Consider the following 21,103-nt stretch of genomic DNA (forward strand, 5'->3'; position numbering starts at 1 on the left):
ACATAGATTATACAAAGGATAACTATACATTCTTCTCTGACTCCCCAGGTGCACGCTGTAATGAGACATGGCTAGCTGTCTCTATGGCTGAAGTTTTATCATATCTGGAGGAACACACACACAGTTCAAGTTCGAGCAGAGACTCGATCATTGTTCCCACAGACGGTGTATTAAATGACACTGACTGGGGGGAGTTAGTTAAATCACACATGGTCACGCGCCTGACCAGACCAATCCCACATGCTTATTGGTTGTGCAATAATACCCTTAGATTAGCTTTACCTGTTAATTGGACCGGTACCTGTGGTTTAGTAACCGTTGATGTATGCTGTACTTTCATTCCCAATAATACCGCTCCTAACGGTTCATTCACACAAGCTATGAATAAACTTGAAGCATTGCAGATAGAACTAATTGCCAATACAGGTCACGGTCAGTGGCTACATAAGTGGCTACAGGACACGTTTGGAAGATGGAAGGAACTAATTGTAGCCTTTGTAACCGTTGCAGCATGTTTTTGATGATTATTGTCTGTTGTGTGGTACCCTGTGTACGCTCAATGATAACCCGTATAGCTACTAGTGCAGCTACTTCAATGTATTTGCAATTGGCACAAATTGACCCAGATTATGTGTCAGATGTTACCAATGATGTTCCTGATGTGTATATTGAACATTAGGTTGTGAACTATTACATTTTATGATTTGCTTTTTATATTATGTTATTACATTTGTGATTTTTCCTTTCTATTTGAGTTATTATTTTTAAAAATAATAAAAGAGGGGAACTGTTAGGTATTTTAGTACCATGGTAGCATTTACTGGATATTGTTTTATAGTGACATTATGCAGGAAAACTCTGTCATTCAATAAGGCCCCTTTGTTTTAGTTATTTTTCTCTCTGACCCAAGAATTGATGTGTAAGACTCACAGGCTGGTACCCCAAGGTCGAAAATACCACAGAGATGAGACCACTTCCTTACTCCCATCCTCCCATTTTCTTTATCTCCTGGAAAAGGCTCGTTAAAGGCTAGGTGGTTTGTTTCAGAATTCACTGATGAAAGAACTCTGTATTCTATGTCTAGGAGTGTATTTTGCTGGGATGATCATAAATTGTAGCTGAGCTGATAAACTACACACAGGATACTTCTTTGCTCACAAGGCAGGAAGACGTTTCCTTATTTGGTCTGTACCGGTTTGAACTGGGAAAGCTGACACACGAACCTTTTTTCCTCTATATAAACTGCTGTGTATCAAATAAACCTTTGAGTCGATTGGGAAGGCAACCTAAAGCAGTCTCTGTTTTCTTGTTCTCCCAAGCTGCTCCCGAGCTCGTACTAACACGCTGAATGGCATACCTGAGTGTTACTTTAAATAATTAGGAATCTTAGAAGGAAAGGACAGAACTCTGCTTATCGCTCACGCCACGGAGGAAACCCGGGACGGCAATTTCCTTCACTCCTTAAGAACTGAGGCTAAAATATTCTTTACTGAACGAATGAGACGCTCCCACACACCGCCTTGGTGAGAAGCTGCTGGGATGTTGAAGTTCCATTTCATGCCATCCTGAACAAAAGCCTTTTGAATTTTGGCATGGTCCAGCTCAGTCAAACTTTCTTTCAACTCTCGATTCGCCCCAACAAAATTTGTAGCATTATCAGATCTGATGGTCGAAACTGGGCCTCGTCTACAGATGAACCTCCTCACAGCATTTATACAAGAGTCTGTATCAAGTGTACATGCAATCTCCAGATGTACTGCACGACTGGTGAAACAAGTAAAAAGAACTCCATACCTTTTAAGGAGACTTCGTCCTCTTTTAACACTTATAGGTCCAAAATAGTCCACTCCAACATTTGTGAATGGGGCTATGTCTGGCAGGACTCTCTCTTCAGGCAGATCCGCCATCTTTTGTTCAACAAACTTTCCTCTGTTGCGTCTACACGTGACACAACGAGAGATGATTTTCCTGGCAGCAGAATTTGCATTTAGTATCCAGTAATTTTGTCTTAGTTTTGACAGCATGTGTGCTCTTCCTGCATGTCCCAACCTTTGATGGATATGGCGTAAAATCAGTGTTGACACATGCATATCTTTTGTCAAAATTACAGGATGCTTTAATTCCATAGGCATGGCTGCTTTATTCAATCGGCCACCCACTCTGAGGATTCCTGCATCCAACACTGGATCAAGTTTATAGAGACAATTTCCCTTAGAGACTCCTTTGAGGCCATTGCGGATTAAAGCCATTTCAGTCGTAAATTTCTGTTGTTGTGCATATTGAAGAATAGCTTGTTCTGCCTTTGCCAAGTCTTCTGGAGTGAGATTTCCTTTCTTCAAAGTGGTCTTAAATCTTTCCATTCTTATCTCCACTTCTTTCTGACCTTCCGGATCATTCTTATTCAAACCTGCAGCAAGCAACTCTTTCCTCTTCTGTGCCAACAACACCAAGACCTCTTTCATCTTTAAAAGCCAGGCTACAGAGATTTTAAGTTTTGCCCAAGACGAGAAGTAGAGGATAAAATAGCTGGTAGGATTTTGTAATTCTCTCACAATGGCATTCATTGTCAGGTCCCTTTTGACCTCTGGGTCATCTGCAGAAATTACACTGTACTCCACATCCAGTTTAGGCCATTCCTTTTCTGACTCATAGAGAAATTCTGGCCCTTTTATCCATCTCCTACATTTGAGGAGATCCCCAGCTCTCATACCTCTGGATGCGTCATCTGCAGGATTCTCCTTAGAAGAAACGTATCTCCACTGATTCACATCTGTTGCTTCCCGAATAACAGCAATTCTGTTTGCAACAAAAGTATTGAATCTTCTGGTTTCATTGGAGATGTATTTCAGTACTGTTGTGCTATCAGTCCAAAAAACTGATTTTTCCAACCTGACTTGCAGCTCCTTTTGCAGAAGCCTGTCCACCCGAACTGCAAGAACTGCAGCCGTCAATTCCAACCTGGGAATTGTAGTTTGCTTGAGAGGAGCAACTCTAGCCTTTCCCAGGATAAAAGCAACATGCGTGACGTTATTCTTTTCCAACTTTAAATATGACACCGTTCCATACCCATCTTGACTTGCATCAGAAAAATGATGAAGTTGTGCCCTATCTGGTCTTCCAAAGCAATTTGGTTTAATGCAACGTTCCACTTTAAACTTTGAAATCAGCTGGAGATCCTCCAGCCAATCACGCCACCGCTGGGAAAGAGAGTGGGGAATAACTTCATCCCACTTCAAATTTTGTCGGCAAAGCTCTTGTAGCAACAGTTTAGCTGGCATACTGAAGGGAGACAAGATTCCCAAAGGATCATACAGTGAGCTGACCACAGACAAAATTCCCCTTCTGGTTGTTGGACGGTCCTGCAGGGAGGTTCTGAACTGGAACTTGTCTGTTACTATGCACCACTGTAAACCCAGTGCTCTCTCAACTGGAAGTTGATCTGTGTCCAAATCCAGATCCTTAATTTCCTTTGCTCTTCTTTCCTCTGGGATTGACATGAGCACTGTGCGACTGTTGCTGATCCATTTTGAAAGCTTAAATCCTCCTTTAGCGCAGATATCTGTCAGCCTCTTCACCATGTGCACTGCCTCCTCTTCTGAAGCAACAGATTTCAAACAATCATCCACATAAAAGTTTCTTTTGACTGTATCAACCACTTCAGCTGGAAACTGTTGTGCATTATCATCTGCAGTTCTCTGTAGAGCATAATTTGCACAACTTGGCGAAGATACAGCTCCAAACAAATGCACTTTCATCCTGCATTCCTGTGCAGACCTTGAAGTGTTGCCATGTTGCCACCACAGGAAACGGAGAAAGTTGACATGTTTTTCTGAGACGTGAACTTGGTGAAACATGGAATCAATGTCCGCCATTAATGCAACAGGCTCTTGTCTAAATCTGATCAGAACCCCAACCAGCGAGTTTGTGAGATCAGGTCCCTGTAGAAGCTGACTGTTCAATGATGCTCCTTTATAAGTTGTTCCACAGTCAAATACAACTCTTAATTTGCCCTTTGTGGGATGATACACTCCATGATGAGGGATGTACCACACCTTTCCATCATCTTTGTGCAACTCATCTACAGGCACAAACTCGGCATATCCTCGTTCAAGCATGTTGTTTACACATTTAGTGTATTCATCCTTATAATGAGTATCCTTTTCAAATCTCCGTCTGAGACTCTGGAGACGCTGCTCCGCGACACAGAGGTTATTTGGCAAACTGGAACCTTCTCTCCTGAAAGGCAAATCAATGTGATAATGATTTCCAATAAGCTTTATTGAACTACTAACAATATCCATGAAACACAGATCCTCTCTAGACATTTCAGTCTGCTCCTCTGATGATCTTTCATTAAAATCATGATTGTACTGTTTAATCAACATGTCTTCAAGACGCTCAACAGAAATCCTATTGGCTGTTACAGCAGTGCAGTTGGTTTTATTTCCACTGTTACTTCCAGTGCGCAGGGGACCATTTATGACCCAGCCAACTTTTGTTTTTACAGCATAAGGTCCACCTCCCACACTGTTTATCACCTTCCATGGCTCCAAAACATTGGAAGCATCAGTGCCTATCAGTAGCTCCACATCTGCATTAACGTTGTACAGTTTAACAGGTTTAAGATGAGGCCACTGATCGATGTCGCTTTGCTGGGGAATATTAACTGTAGAAACTGGCATAGTCTTTTGAGTCAAAACATCTGGCAATGGCATGAAATCATTTGCTTCCAAACCAGACACTTCCAAACCAGACAGAACTTGTGTACTAACAATCCTATCTTGACTCATTGTTCTCAAAAAGATATTGGTCTTTTTACCTTTTACATTCAGTCTTTTTGCCAGAGTTTCTGTACAGAATGTACCTGAACTTCCAGGATCCAAAAACGCATAGGTTTGCACAATTTTATTGCTCTTTTGGCTCTTAACTTGAACTGGAACTATAGAAAAAATTGCATCAACTTCATGACCAGCCCCAATATACCCACATGTCTGAGTGGTTGCAGTTGAAAAGTTGACATTAGAGTTTGTCCTCTGTTGAGTTTGTTCCGAAGACGCACCTGGATCCTTTCGCTCTATATGAAGAACCCCTGGGTGCCTTTGGTGACACACGTCGCAATCCAAACGACTCCTACAGTCTTTGCTTGTGTGACCAACTTTTAAACAACCAAAACAAATTCCCCTTTCCTTGATAAAAGTCAACTTATCCTGATGCGTTTTAGCTTTAAACTGCTTACAATTCTCTAGTAAATGGTTGCTGTGTGAACAAAACAAACAACTACGCAGAACAACGGAAGTTGTTCTGCTTCCAGTTGATTGAGCTTTGATTCCTGGCACTGTACTGACATTAGTGGCAAAACTACTTCCTTTTCTCCTTTGCTTGGTAGAACTTGAAGCTTTAAAGCTGCTTCCAGATTGTGAGTCTTGGATGTTGCCAAACACTGGATCTGATGCTACTTTTACCTGTTTTATTATAAAGGTAACCAGATCAGTGAATACTGCTCTGTAACCATTTTGTTCCTGCAGTTCATAGGCAACAACTCTCCATTTTTCCCTCAATTTGTATGGAAGTTTCATAACAACCATTCTCATATTTGAGGGCAAATCCAACTCCTTCATATAAACAACTTGCTGCATTAGATTCGAACATCCTTGAAGAAAAAGAGAGAATGACTGTAGACCTTTCACATCCTCACTTTTAATAGGTACCCAACTCACAATCCTCTCCATATATGCAGAGGCAATTTTATTTTCGTTCCCAAAATGTTCTTCAAGAAGATCTTTGGCTGTGGAATAGCCCTGCTCAGGTGGTAAGTGCTGACAACTATGCACCAAATCTCTAGGCTGCCCCCTAGTGAACTGCTCTAAAAAATGCAAACAGTCGCTCCAGTTATCAGTTTTAGCTTCCACTCCATTTTCAAAGGCATTCATAAATGATCTGTACTGTAAAGGGTCTCCATCAAACACAGGGATGTTTCTGGCGGGGAGGACAGAAGATAAGTTTTGTTTTACAAGCAAAGTAGTGATGTCATTTTGTTTTTGCAGAATATTTACAATCTCCTTCGTGCAGTTCCCAGTCAAAGTAGGAGACTGAGGCTGTGTTTGCTGCGTCACTTGAGCTGAATCATCAACCTGATGTTGGGTTTGACTTTGTCTAGGTACGATTACTTGTGATTCAGATGCAGAATTTATACCAGAGTAATCTCTTGATGTTGGAACAAATGTATCGGCACAAGGATTTAAACTAGGCGCTTCTTGTACGTGCCCTCTTTCTAAATAAGAGTTCATTCCATCAGAATGCTCAGAGCTACAAACTGAATTTATTTTTAAGACACGAAGCTTTGCATTAGTGGCTGCCAGCTCTGTTTCCAAGGATAATGTCTCCTTTTCTTTTCTCAGTTTCTCCTTTTCTTTTCTCAGTTTTTCCTCTTGCGCTTCGATAGAATGTTTTTTCTTTAATGCAGCCAGTCGCTCCATGAGCGCTGCCTTGTCAGCCGCAGCTTTAATGCGTGCGGAAGATGTTGATGAAATTCGACTTTGCTGTGACAAGGTTTTTGAAGGTGGTTTTACACTTGAGATATTAGAGACACTGTCTTCAGGTTTTATTTCATCCAAACTTTCAACAGCTTTATCATTGCGAACAGTATTGTTTTGTTCAGTATACGGCTCGCCCGCCTCCTGCAACCAAACCTTTACTTTGTCCATAAAAACAGAGAATGCTGTCACCTTCGACTGAAAATGTGCAACTTGCCTTTTCACTTCATCTTCTGGCAGTGGCAAACTTAAAAAGGATTCTTGCAAAGCGTTTGCATCTTGATAGCATTTAATAAACTTCCCAAATTCAGAAGACACTTCCTTAACGTTTTCATGTGAGGTCATTAAAGCAGAAATTTTCCCCATGTACTTAGATGCTTGCTTACACATTGAACTGCGCTTTTCTTGGCATGTCTTTATATACAAATCCAAACCTTTTGGCGTAAATTTAACACTTCTTTTCTCTGCTTGCATCTCAGTGTCATCCTCTCGTTTACTCTTAATATCCGACATTTTTATTGTCTTCTTGGATTATTTCAAACTTTATAAAGATGCACAGCACACTGAGAATCCATAGCCTAAAGTACAAACATGACATCCATTTACCTGCCTTTTGCAGCGAACAAACATTTCCACAGAGGGCGTTGGCATGTTTCAATTAGCGATCCAATTTTGCACCAATTTAGTACGTCAAAACTCAGTTCATCAGTCTTTGTAGTGAAATAATGTCTTTAAACTCCAATAGCTTCACCGTTTTCCTTTACGGCTTAAACAATATTATCACTCACCAGCTTTGACGAACGAGTGACATGTTGATCCAGGCTTCAACATCAAATCCGTCTGGATTACTCACCAGACGATCCAATAACTTTTATTCGAGTTCGACGGTGATCCTTGAAATCCTTATATCCATTAATGAAGAATTATTCCTTTGTCCACGGGAAGGTTTTTTACTTTGTGTAGTGGCAATTCCTTTACTTTTGTATGATTAAACGTCCCACAACTTAAAGTCCACAAGCCACTGCTGCACTGAGGTAATATTTCGTACGCAGGCAAAAGAAGTCCATTGTCCAAACCTTTTAGTTGAGAGTTTTGATTTTGGTTTATTTATCCATTTGGCAAGCAATAACAAGATCCTTCCTACTGCTTCTCCTGCTCTGGTAAAAAACCATAGGCCCACCCCAATGCATGCTGGTCCTATACCAGTCTCTTTATTTATAGAAACAAAATGGCCCTACAGCTCTTACTGACTAATTTAACAAAATAACAACAAACAAACAAATCATTTAAAACAAAATATTAACCGACAAATAAACCCCAAAATATAAATAAACTAACAAACTTTAACTAATTTCAAAATAATAAAAAATAAAGAACAAATAGCTCCAACACTCAGGTTTCGAGATGATCCAGAGAGTGTATTGCTCAACGTTTGCGACAGAGTTGCTCAGTTTTAGTGCTTTTAAATGTGCTTTCTCTGTTAAAGCATAATAATGATACTCATAAAATACATTAAGTAAAATGAAACTGAAATCTCTTTCTCCAGTACCTTAGATTTCTTAGATAACCTTTTCAGTAACTGAGGATCTAGTTTTTCTGCATCTATAGATTAGTTTAATTTACTATCATTTACTATATTCTACTATAATAGATTAATTTACTATAATAAACAAATCATTTTATGTTCAGTAATTTTTTTATATTATCATATTCTGAGAAGAAACTTAGTAGAATAAAAATATAATGAAATATGAAGTAGATGAGAATATTTTATTCCAAATACACCAGATATGGGTGGGAAGGAAATAGTAAATGGTCAGGATATACAGTAGAAACATGTGTCGGGAAGCGTGGATTGCATTCCCTCTGTATACATGTAGATTTTCTCCAGTGGAGATTCAAAGAATGAATGTTTACAGCTTCATGCTGACAACAGAGGGACCTGCAGGCGATTCTGCAGGTCATTAATCAATGTATAAAACTAAAATAAAATGTGTCACTAAAATGTATTTAGTGACACAGCACACAAACACGGAAGCAAGATGTGTAATTAGGATTATTTATAATAAATATGAATTAATTAGTGTAATTTCATTAACCATAGAGAATAACTAAATCCTTCAGGACAATGTCACATCAGTGCACTGAACTCACTATGGCATCCATCTAACAGAGCTTCCACATGTTCTCACTGTAATTTCCCCTCATGAATGAATTTATGCTGCACTAATCTGAATGTTCGGAGGGAAATCAAACGCATTTTACTCGTAGTACTCAAGCTGACTTCACTTGGTTTGAATGACGGCGTACTCACAATTGCACCCAGTCCTTGGTGAATTGGATGTGCGCCTCCAGAGATTTATGACGGCGAAACTGGTGCGCCGTGTATGCGCTGACTTTACAGACAAGGTACGAGAACAGATCATGCTAAGTCAACAGCGGTTTGGTCTTCAGGGTTTCTACTAGCGGACGAACTCTCCTTTCCAGCACCCTGGCATAGACTTTCCCAGGGAGGCTGAGGAGTGTGATCCCCCTTTAGTTGGAACACACCCTCCGGTCCCCCTTCTTAAAGATGGGGACCACCTCCCCGGTTTGCCAGTGCACAGTGATTTTAAAAATAAAGATAAAATGAAAAGTAATTAATAAAAAGTAAATATTTAAACATTCCTACAAATGTGCAATGAACGTGTAAAAATTCTGTTTAGTAGTTGTTGCTGTTTCTTTCTTTCTTTCTTTTTCTTTTTTCTTTTTGAAAAATAACGACGTCTCTGAGGCGCGAATTACTACGTGAAAAATGGCGTCATCTTGTGGCCCCTTTCTGTCACTATAATTCATTCAAGGCTTTGTGGGAAATGCTTCTCCTGTAAAAGTTTCAGTCACCGGCGACATTTTTTCATCAGCAGAACGTTGATCGTCATCACAATGAACCAAATTCGATGACGTCACAAAAGTCAGCTCAAAGCACAACCAATCAAAATCTTGACTTTGATCTGAAAATCCTTAAATAGCCGTTAGTTCGCAGTGTTCCTCACAGCAATCAGTTGCGATTAGTTCACATTTGCTTCGTGTTTTTAAACAGTTTCCTGAAGAGATTTAAACTCTTTTTCAAGGACATTTTAAAAGTTCTGTACCAATCAGCTAAAGTTTGACAGCTGTACCGACCAGTTTCCTCCAGTCTATTAAATCAGACTGTTTTCAAAAAATGGATAGAGGAGACGGCTCACAAAACCATGACGATGGTGAACAAAACCATGTTGGTGTAGGACTAGCAGTCAATGAGCTGCTTTTGGCACTGCTGCAACAGGGAAATCTTAGAGCAGTTGACAGGATGTTCCCCTGGATTGAAATCAATCAGTTGCGTGGTTTAGTTGATAATCAACTGCCACAACAAGAGGAGGCAGTTGATGTTCCGGCAGGAGGCATCGAAATAAATCCTCCCCAGGAAATAGCAGGACCCTGGGAAAATTTTAGAGCAGAGATGGGAGTAGGCGATGGCATTGAAAGAAATCTACCCCAACAAATAGAACAACCCTTGGTCATTAATGGAGCAGAGATGGGAGTAGGAGATAACATAGAAAGAAATCCACCCCAACAGATAGAACGACCATTGGTCATTAATAGAGCAGAGATGGGAGCAGGAGATTACACAGAAAGAAATCCACCTCTAGAAATAGAACAACCCGTGTACAATAATGTAGCAGAAGAAGATCCAATTATTGATGAAATCAGGTGGTGGGAAGATGAGGGATCTGAGAGCGACACTGAAAGTGTTCCTGATAGTGACACAGATGACGATGGAGACAATGGCCAGGATGCTCCTGTGCTATTGCCCCCCAACCCAGTACCAGGCGGTTCGAGGAGGAGACCAAGGGAGGAGGAGGATGAAGAAGAAGAAGATGGGAGAGCTAGGAAAATGTCTAAACACTGAATTTTGAGCTGAGCTGGACAGTCAATGTTGCACCCATCTTCCAAAGCTACATGTGTCCTACATCACTCTACGGCCTAGAGCGTCCTGGTGCCACGTGCACTTATGGACACTCTTATGTTCGAACAGGGTTGCTGCTGCTGGTTTGGTCAATATTGTTTGGAGAGAGATCAAACTAACAGCTTTAGAATCAGTGCAAAAAAGACGTAAACACAAAGCGCGGACCCGCCGAAACATCAGAATCAGCGAGCTGTCAGCTTTCAGCCCCGACCGTGTCCGTGCGGTCGGGTGAGAAAGGCCACATCTCACTGATTCTGATCTGCGGGTCGCGCTTTGTGTTTACGTCTTTGTGCAGAAGCCGTGTACCTGCTCTCATTTACTGTTTTAAATGTTTGGTGGTCGTCAAAATTTTGTGACGTTTCACCTGAGATTCTGGAATTTTGGGCAAAATACATTTATATAAAAAAATCGATTCAGGATTTTAATGAATCAATGTCACGTTATCCAATCCAGAATCGATTTTAATCGATGAATCGATTATTAAAACCCACCCCTACTTCCTATCACCATTGTGCTAACGTAATTATACAATAGCATTTACAACACCACCATCTTCAAATAGAAAAACACATTATGGAATGCTATCAGTTGTGTATTGGCCTCCCCAAACCCTGGACCTCAACATTAGTGAATAGTGGGATCATCTTGACAGAGAAGGGAAGGAAAGGCAGCCAACATCCAAAGAAGAGCTTTGAATGCATGTCTTTATCCTGTCTTCCTTCTCACCCCAACCGGTCGCAGCAGATGACCGCCCCTCCCTGAGCCTGGTTCTGCCGGAGGTTTCTTCCTGTTAAAAGGGAGTTTTTCCTTCCCACTGTTGCCAAAGTGCTTGCTCATAGGGGGTCATATTGTTGATTGTTGGGTTTTTCTCTGTATCTATTATTGTACGATCTACTGTACAATATAAAGCTCTGTGAGGCGACTGTTGTTGTGATTTGGTGCAATATAAATAAAATTGAATTGAATTGAATTGAATTGAACTGAATTGAATTGAATGTCCTTCAAGAAGCCTGGAGAACTTTTCCTGAAGACTACTTTCGCTATAATAAAAAAAAGGAAAAATTAAAGCAAAGGTAATGACTAGTTTGGGTGTTGTAGTCCTTTAATAATCAAGGAAAAGTAGTAAATCCACAATTTTAAAAAAAATTCTTTTATTATAAATAATCCTGGTGTGGATTAGTTACTTACACATCAAACCAATGTTTTACAGGCAGAACATTGCTCATCTGAGTTTTGACCCAGAGTGAAATTCACACAAGTTCAGCTTTCATTACCTGATCAGTGCGCCACTGAAGCAGACCCACTCTGCTCTGTCTTTGAAGATTCACCATGAGAAATTGGCATTCCTTGCTCTAACTGTCCACAATATGAAAGTCACAGGAAAAACCGACATGTCTTTTTTTTATGTTTGTTTGTTTGTTTGTTTTAACCCACTATGGTGCCACTTAAAATCCCTGTGTTTGAACAGTACACTTCAATTCTGCTTTAACAGCAATCCTTGATGTGCAGGGAAACATCAGGGTTAGCAAACTCACAACGCGAGTCTTCTTTCTCTGGGCCACATGTGTAATATTTATGTTTTTGTCCATCGAGCCACTCCATAGAGCTTCACTGCAAGTCATGTTTAATTGCAGCAGAGAATAAACACCAGCCTTCAGACCAGCTGCAAAACAGAAAAATAAACACGTGGACAAAATGCATAAATTTGCTGTAATGTAAGTTAATAAAGTAAGTTACATACCGCAAAAGCCAATAGCTCCTCCAGTCACACAACCACTGTACACAGCGTTCTTCCAGTCAGATATGCCTCTGTGCTGTAAGTGAAAATCAGGTACAAAAAAAGACAGTTATTACAAAACACTTTCAGTTATCACACAGAAAGTGTTTTGTTTTTCATCTGCATGGCAGGAGGTAGTAATGGCAGATAATCAATTAATCATTAATCAGCATATATCTGTAAAAGTATTCTCATATAAATTACCATCACTTTGTTCGGTACTTCTAACGATTTGTTAACCTATCCTTTAACCACTTCTGCAAACAGCCTGTGCCTGACTTTATCATAATACATTACATGGTGACAATTGAACAAAGCATATACAGTGGGGCAAAAAAGTATTTAGTCAGCCACCGATTGTGCAAGTTCCCCCACCTAAAATGATGACAGAGGTCAGTAATTTGCACCAGAGGTACACTTCAACTGTGAGAGACAGAATGTGAAAAAAAAATCCATGAATCCACATGGTAGGATTTGTAAAGAATTGATTCGTAAATCAGGGTGGAAAATAAGTATTTGGTCACCTCAAACAAGGAAAATCTCTGGCTCTCACTGGCCCCACTGTAATTACAAAAACAGGTAGCAGTGGGAATGTGAGCATGATTTTGGAAGAAATCATAGAATTCTAGGAAAAAAGGATGGAAAAATGTTAGCAGCTGTTTCTGTCTTCATTCCAGCTGTGTCCATTTGTTGGTGACAAATGTTGCTGGATAGTGATGTGGACATAAGCATACCTAACTGAGTGTGTGAGGCAACATTTCCAGCAGTGCTTGCAGTTGTAAAAATACTATATGCAATGCTAGATGAATATTATAACTGTTACTGTTTTAGGAGCAATAGATTATTATTTTTACTCCTGTTTTTTGTTTCCTGATTAAAACTAAATAAAGAAAATGTTGGACTTTGATTTGTGGGGAATATATTGTAGTGTTATGGATAAATATCTATTTTAACGTCCATCCCCCTTAAAAAAATAAGCAAAATGCTCTCATTTTGTCTGTCTATGCTTTAAGAACTGCAATAGTCCTGTATTCCTAGAAATATGAGTATAATATTTTAACTAGGGGCAGCACGCCCATACGGTAAAAGAACTGGCTGAGTAGCAGCATATCACTGAAAATAAAAGCGAACCGAGCCCTGAGGAACGCCACAAAAAACATAGACAACACGGACGCAAGTGTTATCTCTGTCTGCAGAAAAGGTAGCCATTAGCTTACCCAGGGATCTTTTAATTCAAACCCAGGTTTCGAGATGATCCAGAGAGTGTATTGCTCAACGTTTGCGACAGAGTTGCTCAGTTTTAGTGCTTTTAAATGTGCTTTCTCTGTTAAAGCATAATAATGATACTCATAAAATACATTAAGTAAAATGAAACTGAAATCTCTTTCTCCAGTACCTTAGATTTCTTAGATAACCTTTTCAGTAACTGAGGATCTAGTTTTTCTGCATCTATAGATTAGTTTAATTTACTATCATTTACTATATTCTACTATAATAGATTAATTTACTATAATAAACAAATCATTTTATGTTCAGTAATTTTTTTATATTATCATATTCTGAGAAGAAACTTAGTAGAATAAAAATATAATGAAATATGAAGTAGATGAGAATATTTTATTCCAAATACACCAGATATGGGTGGGAAGGAAATAGTAAATGGTCAGGATATACAGTAGAAACATGTGTCGGGAAGCGTGGATTGCATTCCCTCTGTATACATGTAGATTTTCTCCAGTGGAGATTCAAAGAATGAATGTTTACAGCTTCATGCTGACAACAGAGGGACCTGCAGGCGATTCTGCAGGTCATTAATCAATGTATAAAACTAAAATAAAATGTGTCACTAAAATGTATTTAGTGACACAGCACACAAACACGGAAGCAAGATGTGTAATTAGGATTATTTATAATAAATATGAATTAATTAGTGTAATTTCATTAACCATAGAGAATAACTAAATCCTTCAGGACAATGTCACATCAGTGCACTGAACTCACTATGGCATCCATCTAACAGAGCTTCCACACGTTCTCACTGTAATTTCCCCTCATGAATGAATTTATGCTGCACTAATCTGAATGTTCGGAGGGAAATCAAACGCATTTTACTCGTAGTACTCAAGCTGACTTCACTTGGTTTGAATGACGGCGTACTCACAATTGCACCCAGTCCTTGGTGAATTGGATGTGCGCCTCCAGAGATTTATAACGGCGAAACTGGTGCGCCGTGTATGCGCTGACTTTACAGACAAGGTACGAGAACAGATCATGCTAAGTCAACAGCGGTTTGGTCTTCAGGGTTTCTACTAGCGGACGAACTCTCCTTTCCAGCACCCTGGCATAGACTTTCCCAGGGAGGCTGAGGAGTGTGATCCCCCTTTAGTTGGAACACACCCTCCGGTCCCCCTTCTTAAAGATGGGGACCACCTCCCCGGTTTGCCAGTGCACAGTGATTTTAAAAATAAAGATAAAATGAAAAGTAATTAATAAAAAGTAAATATTTAAACATTCCTACAAATGTGCAATGAACGTGTAAAAATTCTGTTTAGTAGTTGTTGCTGTTTCTTTCTTTCTTTCTTTTTCTTTTTTCTTTTTGAAAAATAACGACGTCTCTGAGGCGCGAATTACTACGTGAAAAATGGCGTCATCTTGTGGCCCCTTTCTGTCACTATAATTCATTCAAGGCTTTGTGGGAAATGCTTCTCCTGTAAAAGTTTCAGTCACCGGCGACATTTTTTCATCAGCAGAACGTTGACCGTCATCACAATGAACCAAATTCGATGACGTCACAAAAGTCAGCTCAAAGCACAACCAATCAAAATCTTGACTTTGATCTGAAAATCCTTAAATAGCCGTTAGTTCGCAGTGTTCCTCACAGCAATCAGTTGCGATTAGTTCACATTTGCTTCGTGTTTTTAAACAGTTTCCTAAAGAGATTTAAACTCTTTTTCAAGGATATTTTAAAAGTTCTGTACCAATCAGCTAAAGTTTGACAGCTGTACCGACCAGTTTCCTCCAGTCTATTAAAGCAGACTGTTTTCAAAAAATGGATAGAGGAGACGGCTCACAAAACCATGACGATGGTGAACAAAACCATGTTGGTGTAGGACTAGCAGTCAATGAGCTGCTTTTGGCACTGCTGCAACAGGGAAATCTTAGAGCAGTTGACAGGATGTTCCCCTGGATTGAAATCAATCAGTTGCGTGGTTTAGTTGATAATCAACTGCCACAACAAGAGGAGGCAGTTGATGTTCCGGTAGGAGGCATCGAAATAAATCCTCCCCAGGAAATAGCAGGACCCTGGGAAAATTTTAGAGCAGAGATGGGAGTAGGCGATGGCATTGAAAGAAATCCACCCCAGGAAATAGCAGGACCCTTGGTCATTAATGGAGCAGAGATGGGAGTAGGAGATAACATAGAAAGAAATCCACCCCAACAGATAGAACGACCATTGGTCATTAATAGAGCAGAGATGGGAGCAGGAGATTACACAGAAAGAAATCCACCTCTAGAAATAGAACAACCCGTGTACAATAATGTAGCAGAAGAAGATCCAATTATTGATGAAATCAGGTGGTGGGAAGATGAGGGATCTGAGAGCGACACTGAAAGTGTTCCTGATAGTGACACAGATGACGATGGAGACAATGGCCAGGATGCTCCTGTGCTATTGCCCCCCAACCCAGTACCAGGCGGTTCGAGGAGGAGACCAAGGGAGGAGGAGGATGAAGAAGAAGAAGATGGGAGAGCTAGGAAAATGTCTAAACACTGAATTTTGAGCTGAGCTGGACAGTCAATGTTGCACCCATCTTCCAAAGCTACATGTGTCCTACATCACTCTACGGCCTAGAGCGTCCTGGTGCCACGTGCACTTATGGACACTCTTATGTTCGAACAGGGTTGCTGCTGCTGGTTTGGTCAATATTGTTTGGAGAGAGATCAAACTAACAGCTTTAGAATCAGTGCAAAAAAGACGTAAACACAAAGCGCGGACCCGCCGAAACATCAGAATCAGCGAGCTGTCAGCTTTCAGCCCCGACCGTGTCCGTGCGGTCGGGTGAGAAAGGCCACATCTCACTGATTCTGATCTGCGGGTCGCGCTTTGTGTTTACGTCTTTGTGCAGAAGCCGTGTACCTGCTCTCATTTACTGTTTTAAATGTTTGGTGGTCGTCAAAATTTTGTGACGTTTCACCTGAGATTCTGGAATTTTGGGCAAAATACATTTATATAAAAAAATCGATTCAGGATTTTAATGAATCAATGTCACGTTATCCAATCCAGAATCGATTTTAATCGATGAATCGATTATTAAAACCCACCCCTACTTCCTATCACCATTGTGCTAACGTAATTATACAATAGCATTTACAACACCACCATCTTCAAATAGAAAAACACATTATGGAATGCTATCAGTTGTGTATTGGCCTCCCCAAACCCTGGACCTCAACATTAGTGAATAGTGGGATCATCTTGACAGAGAAGGGAAGGAAAGGCAGCCAACATCCAAAGAAGAGCTTTGAATGCATGTCTTTATCCTGTCTTCCTTCTCACCCCAACCGGTCGCAGCAGATGACCGCCCCTCCCTGAGCCTGGTTCTGCCGGAGGTTTCTTCCTGTTAAAAGGGAGTTTTTCCTTCCCACTGTTGCCAAAGTGCTTGCTCATAGGGGGTCATATTGTTGATTGTTGGGTTTTTCTCTGTATCTATTATTGTACGATCTACTGTACAATATAAAGCTCTGTGAGGCGACTGTTGTTGTGATTTGGTGCAATATAAATAAAATTGAATTGAATTGAATTGAATTGAACTGAATTGAATTGAATGTCCTTCAAGAAGCCTGGAGAACTTTTCCTGAAGACTACTTTCGCTATAATAAAAAAAAGGAAAAATTAAAGCAAAGGTAATGACTAGTTTGGGTGTTGTAGTCCTTTAATAATCAAGGAAAAGTAGTAAATCCACAATTTTAAAAAAAATTCTTTTATTATAAATAATCCTGGTGTGGATTAGTTACTTACACATCAAACCAATGTTTTACAGGCAGAACATTGCTCATCTGAGTTTTGACCCAGAGTGAAATTCACACAAGTTCAGCTTTCATTACCTGATCAGTGCGCCACTGAAGCAGACCCACTCTGCTCTGTCTTTGAAGATTCACCATGAGAAATTGGCATTCCTTGCTCTAACTGTCCACAATATGAAAGTCACAGGAAAAACCGACATGTCTTTTTTTTATGTTTGTTTGTTTGTTTGTTTTAACCCACTATGGTGCCACTTAAAATCCCTGTGTTTGAACAGTACACTTCAATTCTGCTTTAACAGCAATCCTTGATGTGCAGGGAAACATCAGGGTTAGCAAACTCACAACGCGAGTCTTCTTTCTCTGGGCCACATGTGTAATATTTATGTTTTTGTCCATCGAGCCACTCCATAGAGCTTCACTGCAAGTCATGTTTAATTGCAGCAGAGAATAAACACCAGCCTTCAGACCAGCTGCAAAACAGAAAAATAAACACGTGGACAAAATGCATAAATTTGCTGTAATGTAAGTTAATAAAGTAAGTTACATACCGCAAAAGCCAATAGCTCCTCCAGTCACACAACCACTGTACACAGCGTTCTTCCAGTCAGATATGCCTCTGTGCTGTAAGTGAAAATCAGGTACAAAAAAAGACAGTTATTACAAAACACTTTCAGTTATCACACAGAAAGTGTTTTGTTTTTCATCTGCATGGCAGGAGGTAGTAATGGCAGATAATCAATTAATCATTAATCAGCATATATCTGTAAAAGTATTCTCATATAAATTACCATCACTTTGTTCGGTACTTCTAACGATTTGTTAACCTATCCTTTAACCACTTCTGCAAACAGCCTGTGCCTGACTTTATCATAATACATTACATGGTGACAATTGAACAAAGCATATACAGTGTGGCAAAAAAGTATTTAGTCAGCCACCGATTGTGCAAGTTCCCCCACCTAAAATGATGACAGAGGTCAGTAATTTGCACCAGAGGTACACTTCAACTGTGAGAGACAGAATGTGAAAAAAAAATCCATGAATCCACATGGTAGGATTTGTAAAGAATTTATTCGTAAATCAGGGTGGAAAATAAGTATTTGGTCACCTCAAACAAGGAAAATCTCTGGCTCTCACTGGCCCCACTGTAATTACAAAAACAGGTAGCAGTGGGAATGTGAGCATGATTTTGGAAGAAATCATAGAATTCTAGGAAAAAAGGATGGAAAAATGTTAGCAGCTGTTTCTGTCTTCATTCCAGCTGTGTCCATTTGTTGGTGACAAATGTTGCTGGATAGTGATGTGGACATAAGCATACCTAACTGAGTGTGTGAGGCAACATTTCCAGCAGTGCTTGCAGTTGTAAAAATACTATATGCAATGCTAGATGAATATTATAACTGTTACTGTTTTAGGAGCAATAGATTATTATTTTTACTCCTGTTTTTTGTTTCCTGATTAAAACTAAATAAAGAAAATGTTGGACTTTGATTTGTGGGGAATATATTGTAGTGTTATGGATAAATATCTATTTTAACGTCCATCCCCCTTAAAAAAATAAGCAAAATGCTCTCATTTTGTCTGTCTATGCTTTAAGAACTGCAATAGTCCTGTATTCCTAGAAATATGAGTATAATATTTTAACTAGGGGCAGCACGCCCATACGGTAAAAGAACTGGCTGAGTAGCAGCATATCACTGAAAATAAAAGCGAACCGAGCCCTGAGGAACGCCACAAAAAACATAGACAACACGGACGCAAGTGTTATCTCTGTCTGCAGAAAAGGTAGCCATTAGCTTACCCAGGGATCTTTTAATTCAAACCCAGGTTTCGAGATGATCCAGAGAGTGTATTGCTCAACGTTTGCGACAGAGTTGCTCAGTTTTAGTGCTTTTAAATGTGCTTTCTCTGTTAAAGCATAATAATGATACTCATAAAATACATTAAGTAAAATGAAACTGAAATCTCTTTCTCCAGTACCTTAGATTTCTTAGATAACCTTTTCAGTAACTGAGGATCTAGTTTTTCTGCATCTATAGATTAGTTTAATTTACTATCATTTACTATATTCTACTATAATAGATTAATTTACTATAATAAACAAATCATTTTATGTTCAGTAATTTTTTTATATTATCATATTCTGAGAAGAAACTTAGTAGAATAAAAATATAATGAAATATGAAGTAGATGAGAATATTTTATTCCAAATACACCAGATATGGGTGGGAAGGAAATAGTAAATGGTCAGGATATACAGTAGAAACATGTGTCGGGAAGCGTGGATTGCATTCCCTCTGTATACATGTAGATTTTCTCCAGTGGAGATTCAAAGAATGAATGTTTACAGCTTCATGCTGACAACAGAGGGACCTGCAGGCGATTCTGCAGGTCATTAATCAATGTATAAAACTAAAATAAAATGTGTCACTAAAATGTATTTAGTGACACAGCACACAAACACGGAAGCAAGATGTGTAATTAGGATTATTTATAATAAATATGAATTAATTAGTGTAATTTCATTAACCATAGAGAATAACTAAATCCTTCAGGACAATGTCACATCAGTGCACTGAACTCACTATGGCATCCATCTAACAGAGCTTCCACACGTTCTCACTGTAATTTCCCCTCATGAATGAATTTATGCTGCACTAATCTGAATGTTCGGAGGGAAATCAAACGCATTTTACTCGTAGTACTCAAGCTGACTTCACTTGGTTTGAATGACGGCGTACTCACAATTGCACCCAGTCCTTGGTGAATTGGATGTGCGCCTCCAGAGATTTATAACGGCGAAACTGGTGCGCCGTGTATGCGCTGACTTTACAGACAAGGTACGAGAACAGATCATGCTAAGTCAACAGCGGTTTGGTCTTCAGGGTTTCTACTAGCGGACGAACTCTCCTTTCCAGCACCCTGGCATAGACTTTCCCAGGGAGGCTGAGGAGTGTGATCCCCCTTTAGTTGGAACACACCCTCCGGTCCCCCTTCTTAAAGATGGGGACCACCTCCCCGGTCTGCCAGTGCACAGTGATTTTAAAAATAAAGATAAAATGAAAAGTAATTAATAAAAAGTAAATATTTAAACATTCCTACAAATGTGCAATGAACGTGTAAAAATTCTGTTTAGTAGTCCTGGATCCTGTGGACTTTCCTCCTCTGACTGCTAGCCCTCGCCATCCCGCTGTGTCGCAGAGGTCTGCGCCATCTCCACCACTACGCCCCCGGAGCCGCGGCGGGCAACCCGACGCTGTGGTGCAAACTCACCGCGGAGAGCTGTGCTTTACCCCGGCTCCTCGGAGAAGAGGACCCACGGCGCGGCTACCTGGGAGTCACTCACTCAGTCCGGCTGGCGCATCTCCATCTGAACACCCCCGGCGTCGCGGCGCGGGCATCTCAGATGGCCAACAGCCCCCAGTGGCACCTCCTCTCTCCACGCTGGTCCTCGGGGATTCCATCGTCAGGAACGTGCGGATGAGGGGGGCGCTCACGCTGTCGTTCCCGGGAGCCACTGTTGTTGACATAGTGGACAGAATTCCCAACATTCTGGCATCCCACCCACAGGTTAACCGGCTCATCATCCACATCGGCACCAATGACATCCCCAAACAGCAATCTGAGCTGCTGAAGTTGGACTTCCTCGAACTCTTCAGCCTCCTTGGTCAGCTGCAGGTGAGTGCTTTTATCTCTGGGCCCACCCCCACCTGTGGCAGAGGGATAGGCCGTTTCAGCCGGCTGCTCAGCCTTAACACCTGGCTTTCCTCCGCCTGTGTCTCC

At 40.3% G+C, this 21,103-nt stretch overlaps 1 protein-coding gene across 1 annotated transcript; it reads right to left on the reverse strand.

Moving 5' to 3' along the window:
* Positions 1–2,250: 2,250 nt before the first annotated feature.
* Positions 2,251–7,046, reverse strand: LOC146623764 (uncharacterized). The gene is made up of 2 exons (XM_085363351.1): positions 6,124–7,046; positions 2,251–2,281 (listed from the first exon to the last, which is right to left on the reverse strand). Exons 1-2 carry the CDS (start codon positions 7,044–7,046, stop codon positions 2,251–2,253), a joined length of 954 nt encoding a protein of 317 aa, XP_085219477.1.
* Positions 7,047–21,103: the final 14,057 nt, after the last annotated feature.

Source organism: Diplotaxodon limnothrissa, linkage group LG10 (assembly GCF_057381915.1).
Source record: "Diplotaxodon limnothrissa isolate DT_005_m linkage group LG10, D_limnothrissa_male_GT1.1, whole genome shotgun sequence".
In the NCBI taxonomy this organism is placed as follows: domain Eukaryota; kingdom Metazoa; phylum Chordata; class Actinopteri; order Cichliformes; family Cichlidae; genus Diplotaxodon; species Diplotaxodon limnothrissa.

Bases quoted from the DNA above. Each gene is read 5' to 3' on its own strand.
- LOC146623764 (XM_085363351.1), bottom strand. From the start codon at position 7,046: ATGTCGGATATTAAGAGTAAACGAGAGGATGACACTGAGATGCAAGCA. The intron at 2,282-6,123 runs TTCAGCTCAAGT...AAGCTATTCTTC, and splicing joins ACCCAACATCAGGTTGATGA to AATATGCACAACAACAGAAA.